Here is a 15,208-nt window from a genome sequence, read left to right as displayed (position 1 = left end):
TGAAGTGCAAGTTAGCTTATGCTTTTGTGTTGTCAGCAAATTAGAAGTAGAAGATCAGTTATTTTTTATGAATTATCGTTTGAATTTATTTAAAAATGTTCTTTCACAACATTAAGATTTACCTGCTCTCTTTGATCATCTTCTCATTGAAGCGCAGGTGAAAATCTCTGAGCTCATCAATCAGCCCAAGCGATAACATCTGATCCACACGCTTGTCCAACCTCTCATCCAGAGCTACAGGAGAGGATGAATGAGCGAATTAAATAAAGATACTGAAGACATGTTACAGTCACAATCTACAATGACTGGTGGCTACCATTCATTTTGTAGTGCAGCCAGAAGATGCAAGGGTTCTGGAACCGCAATGGACCCCCAAGACAATCTCCTCCATCCTGCCCTCGCTGCTCCTCCAAAAGCCGACTGTGCGGAACTCCAGTGTCCATATACACCTGCAGACTCCTGTCAATCAACCAATAAATTGAACATATTATACTTAGTCAAAATACTATATGACTTCAGATTAGGGATGGCCCGATACCGATACCAGTATCGGGTATCGGCCCGATACTGAGCTCATGTACTCGTTCTCGTAAAAACGTCCCGATACCAACAACCGATACCAGGCAGCGTGTGTACAGTGTTTGTGTCCAGACAAAGAAGCACTGACAACAGAAAGTATAATGGGGATAAAAAAAGAAGGCTGTCTATGAAGTAAATGTATCATATTAGTGAAATATTAAACAAAATATAGTAACGCCTATATAGCTGTGGTGCGCGAGCTGATAAGAGAGAAACGCGCAGTGGATTGAGCACGCCGCGGCACCGAAGCGCGAGCTGGTCGAGCGCATCAGACGTCAGTGGAAAGTTTGTAGTTCAGTCGGATATCAATGGCAAAGAGAGTAAAACGAGGCATGTAGCTTATTATTAACATTAACTGACCAGAGAAAAAAAAGAGAGAGAGAGAGAGAGAGAGAGAGAGAGAGAGAGAGAGAGAGAGAGAGAGAGAGAGAGAGAGAGAGAGAGAGAGAGAGAGAGAGAGAGAGAGAGAGAGAGAGAGAGAGAGAGAGAGAGAGAGAGAGAGAGAGAGAGAGAGAGAGAGAGAGAGAGAGAGAGAGAGAGAGAGAGAGAGAGAGAGAGAGAGAGAGAGAGAGAGAGAGAGAGAGAGAGAGAGAGAGAACTTCTGTTGAATGCTCTGGATTGCTGATCGTTCACTCGGCACGTATATTTGGATTAAAACTAAATCGTATATGCAAGTAAAACATGAACTGTTACCTTATTTATGTTTAACGACATTATTACAGGACATTTGCAAGTCAAGAAGTTACATGAACTTCAAACATCCAAAGTGTGTGCCCCGAAAACCATCGCCTCAGACAGCGCGCGAACACGGAGTGGAATTATTTCACTATTGCGCTTGTACGGATGAATTCACACAAAACTATGTAAAAACGCCCGTCTTGGCGAGTATCCTAGTAAACAAAGTATATTATATGTCAAGTGAACGTAGACAGTATAATTCAAATGGGTTTCAAGTGCGTTCGGTCTTAAAGGGGCAGCAGTTGAATTAATCTGCTGCTGTGTTTTAATGTTAACCAGACAAAGGATTAACTCTTGACTAAATAGGCTACCTTTTTTTGTAACTTCACAAAAAGATCCATCTATATTTAATTTATACAGTAATGAATATGCAGTGCATTAAATATATTTGATGAACAAATATGATTTGACATTCTTTTGGTTTCTCTACCAATACATTTAAAAATGACAAATGCATGAATTAAATTAATTTAAAATAAAAATACAGGTATCGGTTACGGTATCGGTATCGGCGAGTACCAAAACTGAAAGTATCGGTATCGGACTCGGCCTGGAAAAAGTGGTATCGGGCCATCCCTACTTCAGATAAAATAATGCATTTTTAATGCAATAATGCAGATTTCCAAGTGTCAAATAAGCTCTCAACTGAACGTATTACTTGGAAAGAGCACGCCATATACCAAACAAGAACGAACTACAAAAAACACAAATAATGAAGTTTAAGTTTGGTCACGCTGAAGAGAGGGTTCATGGGACTTCAAGCAAGTCATTTCCTCAGAAGCAGCTGATATCAGTGAGGAGGAGCACTCTTAACTGTGGGAGAGAAGCTCTTCTACCGCAGCAATACTGTAGACGCAGTGGCAAACAGGCTGGCATCAATTAAACAAGCACATAGTTCTAAGAGGTGCTAATCGGCCCCTTGACACCAATCAAACACCAATTGAAGCATGTGAAAACGTGTGTAACACGCCTGGAAGCCACAGCCATCAGTTCTCCCACACAGGTGGAAAAATAGATGCAGCCCAACAAATGGCAAAATTTACCACAAGATCGTATGCTAAGGTTTCTACCCAAGTTCACTTTAATTCTGCTCCTTTTAAGAGAAATGTATGAGGGGGAAAAAACAACAAGGCTAAGAAAAGACTGACATAATTGAAAGAGGAAAAAATGAGAAGGGTGCAGTAAATAAAGTGACGTGGACTAAGATCTGGGCTGGTATCTGAGAAGGATGTAGGTTCCAGCACCAGGAACTTCAACACCTCAGAATGGGTACTCATTAAGAAAATAGGTTTATTTGCACACAAAGTGCTGGAGTCAAGACTAGATGTTTCATGACCCAGACCATTACCAGACCCCCTAATACAAAGACCCTTCAGATCCAAAGCCAAACTTATTCCAAAGAGCCAGACCAGCTGGTCCAAGACCCAAGTTGTCCATTTGAATGAACTTAAACCCTGAATTTAATGCAGCATTACTTACACACTGTACAAAGTTAGCCAACTGTTTGAAAGTAGACATTCAGAGTCATAGAATTCTTGCAAATACTTCCTGATAATACCATGTTGGTCTGTGGATGAGGTAAATGAAGTTGTCTCCGTTTTGTGCGATCACTGAAATAATTACCTTGCAATCTTGCGTGCGTCATGAGGGTGCAATATGGCGGCCATGTCAGGGTCCACCTCCTTCAAACGTCTGTGAAGTTCAGGACCACCCAGTTTCTCAAGCTCCCCTTTTGATTCAGGAGTCCCACCATTTTCGGATTCTGTGTCACTCCCCTGCTGTAGGTCAGACAGAGGAGGACTCGTTTAGATCATCTCTGCCAATAGATGCACAGAAAGCCTTTTAATATTACTATGACTTACTAGCTCCGTTTCAAATTTAGTGAGCTGCCTCGTTGCATACCGCCTTTTAACACAGTGTCTAAGACACTAGCGGAGTGACACGATGAGACAAAAGGGAATCAAACTCATTATAATCAGTCAATCTGTCTACAATAGATGTGCATGACGTGATAGTTGGGTAAACTTACACAGTCAACTCCTTAAGTAAACTTCTACTGCTCAAATAGCAAAAGACAAAATCCACAATTGTATGATTTTCCCAAAGAGGACAAATATCAAAAGATTGATTATGATGGTCAGAAGAGAGAAATATTTGCCATCACTCCCTAAGCCGTTGTATTAGAAACACTCAAGAGTTTTCTGAAATGTAAAGCCAAGGTAATATTACACAAAGTATAGTATTATAAATGCACATTAAAAACTTCATTATGACGTCAATTTTGTGGAAATGAATCTGACTGTGAAAAGGGTCCATATTTTGATGTTAGCATGTTGCTAACAGTATGATCCTCCAATAAACGGCACTCTAAAATAATCAATTTTTATTATGCTTGACTTTTTAAATCAATACTTTAATGCATTCTGATTTTCTTCTCTCTTCGCAAAACACGAGGCATCTTAGACAGCAGCATAATTTAGATATCATCCATTCAACAACTGGTGCATAGAACCAAGTCCCCATCCCACATTTTTTCTTTTTCGATAATCTGTTTCATTAGAATGTACGTCACGATACTGAAGAAAAGAGCCATGTCTACTTTTGTTACATTGCGACTTTAAAATGCTGCCCACGCAGGCAGATGACTAGGTTCAGAACAATTCTTTATAATCAGAAAGCATTAAAACTCACATTTACCCCCGTGTCGATAAGCACATTCCATAAAATTGATTCAATGTAGTAGTTTGTGCCTCCAACAATGATGGGCAGCTTTTTCCGATGATGCATGTCCTCTATGTACCACATTAAGGAAGTCAAACATCATTTTTCAAATAAACATCCTTTGATGCCACAGTTACAAGCAATACATAAATTATGCACAATGATCATACATGTGCAACCACATTGGGTTAGATTGTAGAGTACACCACTGCTATAGAACTCGGCGGGTGAAAAGCAATTTCATATTCTCAGATCTATAGATGCTCTAACAATAATTCATGTAATGTCCAGGCCTGGTGCTGTGAGAGGGCAGTCAGTTCAACATGACTGCTGGGATTCTGCTGAAGATTTTAATAAATGTCGTCAGAAGCTCCATGGAGCAATTCATTAACCGCTTTAATACGAGAAGGCGCATCAGCACTCTCCCTCACACGAAATGGACAAACACGGACACAGACACACTTCCAGGTCACATGCATTAAAATCAAAGCAGTCTGGCCAAACGCTGTCCACCCCATCTGCATCACTCTGCATCCCTGGGGAGGGAGGGAGAGAAAACAAAAGAGGAGGAGAGAAGAGAAGGAAGTGAGAGAAAGACACAAGGAAAGGGGTGGGGACGAGATTGCGAGAAAGAGAAAGAATAGTCAAGCATCTCTGGATGGTTATAACTGAAGATTATGACAAAAACAACTCCTAATTGAGGCTGCACGATATTGGAAAAAAATGATATTGTGATGTGTTTTTCTGTAAAAGTGATATTAAAAAAGAAAAAAAAAACAGATTTTTCACCAGATAACTTGAATAGCTGTATTTGGAAAGAATAAGCCATTCAAGAGTGAGTGGGGTGATTTTGTTGGAGAGTATCTCTGCATAGAAAATGAAAAAAATATATTATATTTTTTTCCCAAGACACTTTTTTAAATGGCAAAATATTTTTAGGGCTGAATTATTCTATGAATATATAATGATGAATTATCTAAGTTTTGAATGAAAAGACTATTGGAGTACGATTTAGAATGTAATGCTATATCCGTTTATTTACTTCAAAATTTCATGTTAAAATTAATTTTACTTGCCATTCCTTTATAATTAATTGTAAAAAATGACTAGTGATTTCTTACAACGTAAATCCTACACATTTTTTTTGTACAAAAAAAAAAAAGATTTGATGAAAGTTCAAAAGAACAGCATTATCTGAAATAGAAAGCCTTTTGTAACATTATACACTACCGGTCAAAAGTTTGGGGTCAGTAAAAATTAGTTGGGTTTTTTTGGGTGGGGGGGTCAATACTTTATTCAGCAAGGAAGGATGCATTAAATTGATCAAGTTACAGTAAAGACATGTATAAAGTTACAAAATAATTAATTTCAAATAAATTATATATACATTTCAAATATTTTTGTTGCTGTATTTTAAATCAAATAAATGCAGCCTAGGTGAGCATAAGAGACTTCTTTTAAAAACAATAAACAATATTAATAAACAATATAATAACATTATTGTAGTGTAAAATAATCAAGTAATAAAATATTTTTATATCAATATTTTGTTTTTATATAAATATTTATATAAATATTATAAACAAGTTACAATATTAATATTTACATCTTAAATTGTTCATTTTCAAACAGTAACAATCTATTTTGACAGGATACCGACAAATAAAAATATGCTGTGCTTATTTCAGTGTGAAGCTCGTCCCTGTGTGTCCATTTACATGCAAACAGCTCATGATATCAGGTGTGTAAATTCGTCACTGAGACCGGTAGTGCATTTATTTCATTAAATCACAGCCTCAGCAATTTGACAAACCAGACTATGCCATATTGTATTTCGTAATATCGTGCAGAAATAATCTTAATGATTACTTTTTGTATTTGGTCCGCAGCCCTATTTTAGCGTGTTGTATAGTGGTTATCACTGCTCTTCAGCAAGGCGAGACTGAGAAGCTCTCCACCTGCCACTCCTCATTTCTTGTGCATGAGCGTCTGAGGTGTCTGCGACAGCGTTCCTCCAGACACTGCGAGAGCCGCCCCACCTCCTCACAGCATCTCCCTCAGCTATTAATATCCTCCTCATCTCTCAGCAAACATCTGCAGGAGGAGGGCGGGGAAAACGAGGACAGCGATGCGTCTCTCTCCGTCTCTGGTACACGCATTTCCAGTTATGCCCTTGCATTTACTAAAAGACCATGCCGAGGGAGTACAACCCAGCACCCACTCATAAAATGCCAGAGCCATTTGTGTGGCACGCTGGGAAATGCCACATTCCACAAAAGATGTGAAATTAAAATATGGGGATTTGCATTCAAACAAGGAGCAGTCTTACAAAAGCTGTGTCACTGATGTCAGGGAGGCGATGACATTTTAAAAGAACAATTACTCAGAATGATCATTAAGAAGTTTGCAGATGATATCTTAAAAGGCCGAGTAATGGCCCATTAATTTCATCTGCAGAGACAAAATAAGCATTTATATTTAGAAGGGCCTGCCAACTAAACTTGTCAACCAAATGAATCTCAGCAACCATCAATTATAGGGTGTATGGATCGGGCAAAATGGCCAACTAGTTGCCCAATCAGGGTTACAGACTATGTAGAAATTAAAAAATGACTCGCCGTTCAGTAAGGAAGTTTTGTAACCGCAGTAAGAATTGTAAACACAGTAACCACTCAATGCTTCACTGTGTATATTTTAAAATCACAGAAAACCCGTTCACAAAACAAATTTATATAATGATATATTGAGTCCACACCAACATGCACAAGCTCTTTAATATCGGGTGAACTCCGATTGGCTGTCAATTTTTGTCGTTCCTCAGTTGGAAAATTTTTTTTAAATATTCTGAAAGTGATTCCAATATTATTCCGCTGTATCATAATCATTATAGCTGTGTAGTAAACTTCACTATTCTCATAGAACTAGACCAATTGTTATAACTTTATAGTTATACTGCCCTACAAAGCAAAAAAGCAGTAACTGCATTTTTGGTCAAAAATGAGTTATTATCATTTTCATGACATTCAGGGCATCCTTTGTTATGTGACAAAACATCTTATCTCAAATGTGTGTCGTTTTGGAGAAAAATGGTAATAATCTACCTACAACTACTTAGGCTGGATGACACAGGATAACTTTAAAGTCATTTTTCTCAGTTCTGCACTCTGCGTAGTTACTGCCTTTTTGCTTTGTAGGGCAGTATAGTCATCCTTGATGTTAACAGTCTTTACTTCACAAGCGAGTTAAAGAGCGCTTTGTGAATCTCATGCCTGATTTATTTAAAAAAACAACAGTTAATAAGAGTCACATGGGCATTTACAAAGGCCTTAAATAATTGCATTCAATCTGGAGGAGTCTGGAATTTTATTATGGAGGGTTGGTTGAGCATATCAGAAAGGATATGAGAGACAAGGCCTTGTTCCTGAAGTCCACCACTGTGTATCCACTAACCAATGGATCCACAAAGCTGATCATGTGATGGCGACACTGGGCTTGCTCCTCCTCTGTAACCTTATTGGTGATGATGTCCAGTCCTTTGTAAACCTGCAGTGAGAAACCAACCAGATCAATGAAGCATCAAGAAGGTTAATCCAGGTCATATAAGATAGAAATCTTGAAGAAGAAGCAAATGTCACATGCTTCATAGACCACATTACTGTTTTCGCTTGGTTTATCATGACATGATCACTACATGAATACTTAAACAGGCCCATTTCAAAAACTGGGTCCAGTGTGACAGGTAAAAACAGGTCACGGGCACTTCCTTACTCTGTCCTACATACCTAGTCATGATTCTTCATGACAAAAGGGACTGTAGATGTTTTGTTTTTTTAACATGGGACTGATTTAGCAATTTTGGTTCTCGACCCAGTGCCTTAATGATTTAGTACTTTGGTTTAGTACCTTAGATTTGTTTTTGTTTATTTGACTATCATGCAGAAGTAGAAAGAAATGTGCGCAGGGCCGTCCTTAGGGCAATGAACCCGGTGCCCCACGGTGCACACTGAGTTCCAGACAGTATCCGAATAAATAAGAACCAGTTCTCGATTCCCTACCCTAGTTATGTGGCATCAGTCCACAAGTGGTCACCATAAAGTGTTGCTGTGTGGTCACTCAAGAAACATTTCAGGAGCCACAGCAGGATTTCAACGTCAAGGCATGCGTGCACAGCCATGGCTAAATTCAGTCCAGCTTACCGTAACTCCTCTGCCCTTGCGTGCCCATTTCGGCAAGTTAGAAAGAAATGCTACTGAATTATTAAGATCGTTTCCCCTGTGTTCTCCACAGGACATCCCTGCCAGCAAAATCTTGGTGAGGTGAAGGGGGACAACAGCAAATATGGAGAGACATGAATTCAGCCCATTCTCTCCAGAGGAGGAATGGTAAACGCTAATAAAGGAGTGCGATTAAAACTTGCAGAAGGTCTTTATCGCCGCAGAACTTGGCATGTTACTTCCATTCTGTTTTTTACTGAGCAAGTAAAAACGCCTGCTTTTCAGAGCCAGCCCTCTTGAATGCAATATTTCGACTTTACAGGCCACTAACTAAGAAAACTTGGAATCAATAACATCTGCTTTATTTTTTATCTTGAAATAAAACCAAATCACTGAGTTGGGGAGTTTACCAACAGCTACATAAACTTTCATAAATGTAGATTTTGAATACAGAACACAACGCTGGTCACTCTAACACTATTGCCAAAAACAATTTGTTAAAACTGAAGTTCATCAAGTCAAGATGCTAAATACATGTTGATATGTGAACGTTCATAAGCGATCATTTGTTAACGTGCCTTGTTAGTTTCCATAAATGGGCTGGATGGACAGTCACATGCTCCCTTCCAAAACCTTGTGAGCTACTACGATAGCAGCATTTTAGGACCACTAGAAACACTACAGCACTGACAAAGAACATTGAGACTGTAGATCCTCATCTCCATGAACTCAACTGATAGTTGCATTAAGAGGGATCAATACATGAGAGCGCATGAACTAAGATATCAGCATGCTGGGAAGTCCACACAGCTCACTAGCGAGGGCATATCAGGTCAGGTGACATGGACTAACAAAATGTTCTACAACGGTGTAAACAGCACCTGATGTGCTGAAAATGTGCTACTATTACATTGCACAAATAACAACAATTCTCAAAATTCCTGGCAAATGTTAAATAAAAATTGGCACAACCTTGATTTGCAGCAAAATATTTATAAAATGATTTTTATATCCAACATCAGGGTTAGATCTCAAGACAAAACATTGAGTTTGACCACTAAAATTTCATAACCAACAACCAAAAAAGAAATCTATATATAAACTACCATATATAAAAAAATAAACAAACGGTGTATATTTTCGTCCATTATTCCGAGAGGCTGTTTAGAGTCCATAGCATGTATGAACTGCCCAAGTTCAGGATAAGATTAAAATGACAAAGACATAACAGAACAAGAAAAAGATGGGGGGGGAGGTATGTGTGTGGCAAAGAAGGACAGAAGGCCCAGTGAATGCCGAGCCTAGTCATGTGGCTCTCATTTGGGGCCGCGTTTCTTAAGTGTTGCCGGCATTAGCGTGTTTTGTTCCCTGCACCCGTTTGTCACCCCCTTCCGTTTGGCTCAGTACCAGCCTCTAACCGATATTGAGCCCACCCTGTGCTCCAGCCTTCTGACCAGTCGTCCCTTCTCCAGTAATTAATTTTTTCGCCCTAGTAGGCTAGTTAAAATAGTCAGCATATTTAATCTGACGCAAATGCAAACATTCCTTTGAAGAACGGAAGTAATCGTCAGTGTTGTGCACCTTGTTGTCAATCATTATACAGATGAAAACGGGAATGTTTTGTCACTGAAAATTTGCGAAGACATTTTAAAATGTCTTATTGAAGACTGTTATATAAAATAAAAAATGTGTTCCTGGCAAACGTTTAATAAACATTAGGTTCCGTGCTTCACTGCAAACTGTTTGTTGCGAATTGACCACAACTTTCTCACAAAAAAAGCTAACTTTTAGGTAGGGGTGCACGGTATTGACAAAATGTGATATTGCGATATCGATAATGAATATTGCAATATCGATATTAATTTCGATATTTCAATTCCGATCGCTCAAACCACTTCTGGAGGTCTGGGCCGCATTCCAGACGAATCTGGACAAGTGCATCTGGTTGTTGAAACCACATGTAAATTATACTCCAAACAAAAATGCAAAAATTTTAATGTGAGAGAGCGTGTTATAGGTTATATGTCATGTTATAGCCAGATATGACGACGCTACTGCAGCGCACATCACCGCAGCTGAGCATCGATTCATCAAGCCAACGTGCAAACTATCGCGAATCAAAGTGAAAGTAAGTCGCAGACACTCAACACAGAATCATCTTCATTAAAAGTAAATAAATTAAATTATCTTACCAGTGCTGTTGCCGCTCTCTCTTATTGCGGTCTTTGATTTCGAAATTTTAGCTGACGATCAATAAAATGCAGCTCATAACTGTTGCTTTCGGTGACGTGAACTCCATTAAATCTGCATATATCGCGCGGGAATTGAAGATTGGATTTATATCCGTTTTGCAAAAACACATTTATGTGACCAGGTGTACATGGAATCGTTTTGATAAATCAGATAGCTATCCGATCTGAGAAAACACATGAAGCGGACAGGTGGCCTGATGTTTATACTTGTGCGCTGGTGTGTGCGTCGAGCCGGCAAGTGTGTGTGTGGGGACTGTGTGGCAGAGCGAGGGAGAAGTGAGAGAGTGACGGCGATTAGCTTTGGAGCGAGTAGCGACTAGAGTCATATTGAGAGAAACAAAGTGTATTTTTCGAGAGGTGCATGTCGGACGCATGATAAACAAAATATTGCGAATTATCGTGAGACTTTCGATATAATATCGGGCAACATGATATCGCGATAACGATATTGATTCGATATATCGTGCACCCCTACTTTTAGGACTAGTGAGATTTTTGTCCATTATGAATGTTTTGGAAAGATGTTTCACACAACAGTACAAAAACTCATTTTTGTTTGAATCAAATGGAAGCACAGTTTGTTCAACGTGTTGTGCTATTGTGTACCTTTTTGTCAATTGTAAAGATTGTGGAATATTTTGTCCACAGAAAACTTGCAGACAGACATTTTAAATGTTCATTACAACATTACTGTTATACAAGGAACGTATTTGACAGAATTTACAGTTTTTTGCAAACAAAGAGAAAATTGAGAGATTTTTGTCTACTGGAAATCTGTTGAAAAATTTCACTGTAAAACACGGCGAAAAATGTATACTTCCTCTCAGCCTAATTTTAGTTTGAATCACATTTTAGCCAACTAGTTTTCTAACCTTCATCTCACTTTTTTCTGCTGAGACATGTTTGATTTGATTGATTAAGATTATTGATGATTCTTATTTACAATGCTGTTGCGATTGCCTCGGTTTGCCTTGTTGATGTCGTGGTGGTGAAGTCCTGCTGTTGGGTCACATGCCCTTCCATGACTTGAATGGCAGGCATCTAATCCCATCCAGCTGCCTGCCTGCATGCGTGCGTGTGTGTGTGTGTACATGTTCTAGAGAGCCAGAGTGTCTAATTGAAACTCATTATTAATGAGGACAACTGGTCCATAGAGGAGGGAGTGAAAGAGAGGAGTGAAAACAGGAACAGAGCAAATGTGGACTCCATATTTCACATCCACATTTACACATTGTAAAAAAAAAATTACCAAAATTACCAGACAATACCAGCATTTATGTGGTAGGAACAGTTGCAACATGGTGTCAGAATCCAAGCGTTCATCACAAACAAAAAGTGAGGAAGAGACGGCCGATAAAGTGGTCACAAGGTTGTGTGTTTGCCGACCACAGCCCTAATGGGCTAGGGACAATTTTTCTTTGTGTGAGAATGAGAGAATTCAAAAATTAGAGGGAGACAGATAGCAAAAGAAAAGGGGGTGAATGAGCAAAAAGTGTGTATTGAATCCAGTGACCCACACCGCAAACACTCAGACGAGTCCCCAGACAATGGCTTTAGTGTTGAGCTATTACAGCCGGCCGTGGCTGAACCACACAGCACCTCAGGCCACGCACGAGACAGCTGCTCCCCACAATTCATACAGGGGGAAGGGTCATTGAGTACGAGGACTGGAGAGGAGGAGTGACGGTATAACAGAAAGCTGACGCGGGTCAAAAATGGATTTATTAGTCAAGACAACATACTAAATATCAAAAATTGTTTTCGCATGTTGTACTCTGAGTATTTACTACTTTTGAATATTAATTACTTTGCGAGTTAAAATAGTGTGTTCTATGTAAATAAATGTGTGCCATATTGCAGTAATGTGTCCGGAGTTCCACATCATCATCCGTGATGTGTTCAGTTACTGTGAGCTGCATTTACATGCGGAATAGAAATGGTGGCTAGCAAACAAAAACAATCTCAGAAGCTAATTTTGATCATGGCTTTTCTTGAAACGAAAATGAGATGAACTGACCGGCCAGGGACCAGAATTGGCCGATTTTCCGTATGATTGTCCCCAGACCGGTGACCGGCCGGTCAGTCAGTCTCACATCTTTCCAATTCCGAGGCGGTCCATTTTGCTGTCAGCAGCACAGGCAATAGCGTCAGATGCACGTTCCGGCTATCTTCTGTCCAACGGCGAAGTGTCACAGACCCGCCTCCTTTCACTCACTCGCCTCATTCGCTAATTCCAGCAGGTTTTGCGCTCACACCAAAAGCGTGCACCACTGATCAGTCATGATACAAATCTGTATCGGCAAGTCACACTTACAAAAAATAAGTATGAATCGGCGAAAAATCTGAATTGGACAAGAAAATTGCAATTATTGCATTTCTAAATAAATAAATAAAAAATAAAAAATTAAGACATCTATGTGTGTGGAGCAAGTGGTGGTTTATTGTTGTCTCACTAATTGTGTCATCAGATTCTGCACTCCTATTGGTTTTTGATTTAATGGTAGTCGTAGGACAAGTCACAATGCAGGACTGTGCTCAAAACACTGCCAGAATTTTATCTGAGGTCAAATTTGATCACAATGGTCATTAAACGGCTGTCAACGAACATGTCAAACTACTAGCAATCAAAGGCTTCAGATTTTGGCCCAGGATCAGAGCAGTCTTTTAGGACTCTCAGAATGTGTAGCAGACAGCCAAATCATGGCCAAAATCATACAGTGTGAACCCGGCTTTAGCATAACAACCCTAATAATAATTATAATTATTTTATAGTCATATGGAATTGACCAAACCTAGTGTGAATGTGGCCGAAGAAAACTCAAGTTCTTAAATCAGTTAATTTTATGGTTCGAGTTGATTCTTGTAGAGGGTTTTTTCCCTATGCAGATGGAATTGGCAGCAAAATAATCACCCTAATCATTCATTGCAGAAAAACAAAATATCGTAATATATTTTTTCCTAATGCCGTGCAACCCTACTACTACTAGATGAAAACTGTTAGTTCATGAAGTGCTTAGGAAAGTAATAGCACACCACTCCTCAACAAGATGCTGTACAAAATAAATGCATGACATAATTATGGCAATGAGGATGAATGAGGATAAAAAGAAGACTGGTGCTTCTGTATCAGGGGTGGAAACTACAAACTGAGATTCTCCAGCACCGTACCCCCCACTACACAGCTTCAACGCCCTAACCGTGCAGTCATTCACGCTGCCCCACTCTCCTGCATCTTTCCATCCGTTCCTTCTCTCCTCCAGGAATGGCTCAGTGAAGCCAGGCTAATAAATCATTCACGATCTCGCTCTTTCTCCTTGCTTTAGCGCCATTATGCAGTCATCATTTGTGGAGGCTTTCTGAATCGCACCACACACACACACACACACAACACCCCACCCACAACTAACCCATTTCCGCACCCCATTTCAGGCTTTTCCAGTAGGACAGAACAGGGTGCCAGAGGAGATGAGCAATGGAGAATAAATGAGAGACATCACTTCTATTTCTCGCTTCAGGCTGCTCAGAGAGACTAGAGTCATGGTTTAACTGGTTATCAGACAGATCTCGAGCACTGGCGAGGTTTCTCAGACACCAGGATGAATGCAGACGTCACAGCGGGCATGTGCTGTGCCGCCAGTCCTACGAGGCCAGACAGACTGACACAATTGGATTTCATTCATTCAACTCAAATTGAATTTAGCTGCTGGTGTGTTTGGCAAAAGGGGGGAAATGGTTCCTTCCAATAGCATTTAGCGCCTGAGTAAACGCAGACAAACTGACTCGACCCATCAAATGCATAAAAGGTCACATTAACCCTTCTCTTTTCATCTGCATCCTTACGTTAGAAATCATTTGGCAGATGTTTACAGGAATAGTTCAGCCAAAAATTTAAATTTTCATAATTTTCTCATGTCTTTTCAAACCTGAATGCTGTTGATTTTGGCAGTGGAACCTACGAAAAGAATCACATGAATCTGTACATAGAGCAAAACTTTTTTGTCATTAATGTCATTGCCTGCTCTCATATCAAACAGCGTATAGTTCAGATTTCCTGTCATTCTTTTATGGTGCACCTGGTCATTCATCATTTCTGTTTTATGGAAAAGAGCTGCATGCACACTCAGTAACTATTTCGATTGTTCACTTTACAAATTTTTTATTGTTTTACTTCAATGGATGGTTTGATTTTGGTGAATTTTTTAATAAAAGATCAAAAGGATTAATACAGATTTATTTTCATAGGCTTCTTAGCTCATATTTGCCAAGAGAACCAATAATTCTGGCCATGACTGTAGTTGAAAAGTTACTTGTAGCTAGTAGTGGTGGGGGAAAAAATCTATTCTGTTCAGTATCGCGATATTTTGCACATGCAATTATATCGATACAGTAGCGCAAATTATCGCAATATTTAATTATAAAATTATCTGTTTTACTTTCGGTTTTCTCGAAATTTAGTCTAATAATTTACATTTGCGCATTACATCCACAAAGTGGCGCTTGTTGCGGTGCTTTGTTGTCGTGCATTCAACAGCAAATTCAACTGAAAATGCAACCCTCTACAATGCGAGTAAATCTCACTCTGGGCGACTAAATAATGTATATCATTAGCCATTGGCTAATAAATTCTTAGATTTTACTCGTCAGTGTGTGTTAGATGCCAAGTAGGCCTATAAGTTTAGATATTTCCACTCGCTGAACACGGAG

At 39.4% G+C, this 15,208-nt stretch overlaps 1 protein-coding gene across 4 annotated transcripts in view; it reads right to left on the bottom strand.

Annotated features, from left to right (window-relative positions):
* Nucleotides 1-15,208, bottom strand: part of trit1 (tRNA isopentenyltransferase 1) — a 48,430-nt gene that overhangs the window by 22,014 nt on the left and 11,208 nt on the right. The window contains exons 3-6 of one of the 4 annotated variants that reach the window (XM_079590156.1): nt 7,489-7,581; nt 2,941-3,095; nt 317-459; nt 123-234 (exon numbers count right to left, since the gene is read on the bottom strand). In XM_079590156.1, the coding sequence (XP_079446282.1) occupies nt 123-234; nt 317-459; nt 2,941-3,095; nt 7,489-7,581 (503 nt within the window). Of the gene's footprint in view, nt 1-122; nt 235-316; nt 460-2,940; nt 3,096-4,008; nt 4,878-7,488; nt 7,582-15,208 lie in introns of those variants that run through there. The other 3 variants (XM_079590159.1, XM_079590158.1, XM_079590157.1) reach the window with 3 other exon arrangements.

This window comes from Phoxinus phoxinus (assembly GCF_949152265.1).
Source record: "Phoxinus phoxinus genome assembly, chromosome: 19".
NCBI lineage: Eukaryota > Metazoa > Chordata > Actinopteri > Cypriniformes > Leuciscidae > Phoxinus > Phoxinus phoxinus.
This window is presented reverse-complemented; position numbering and strand designations above follow the sequence as displayed.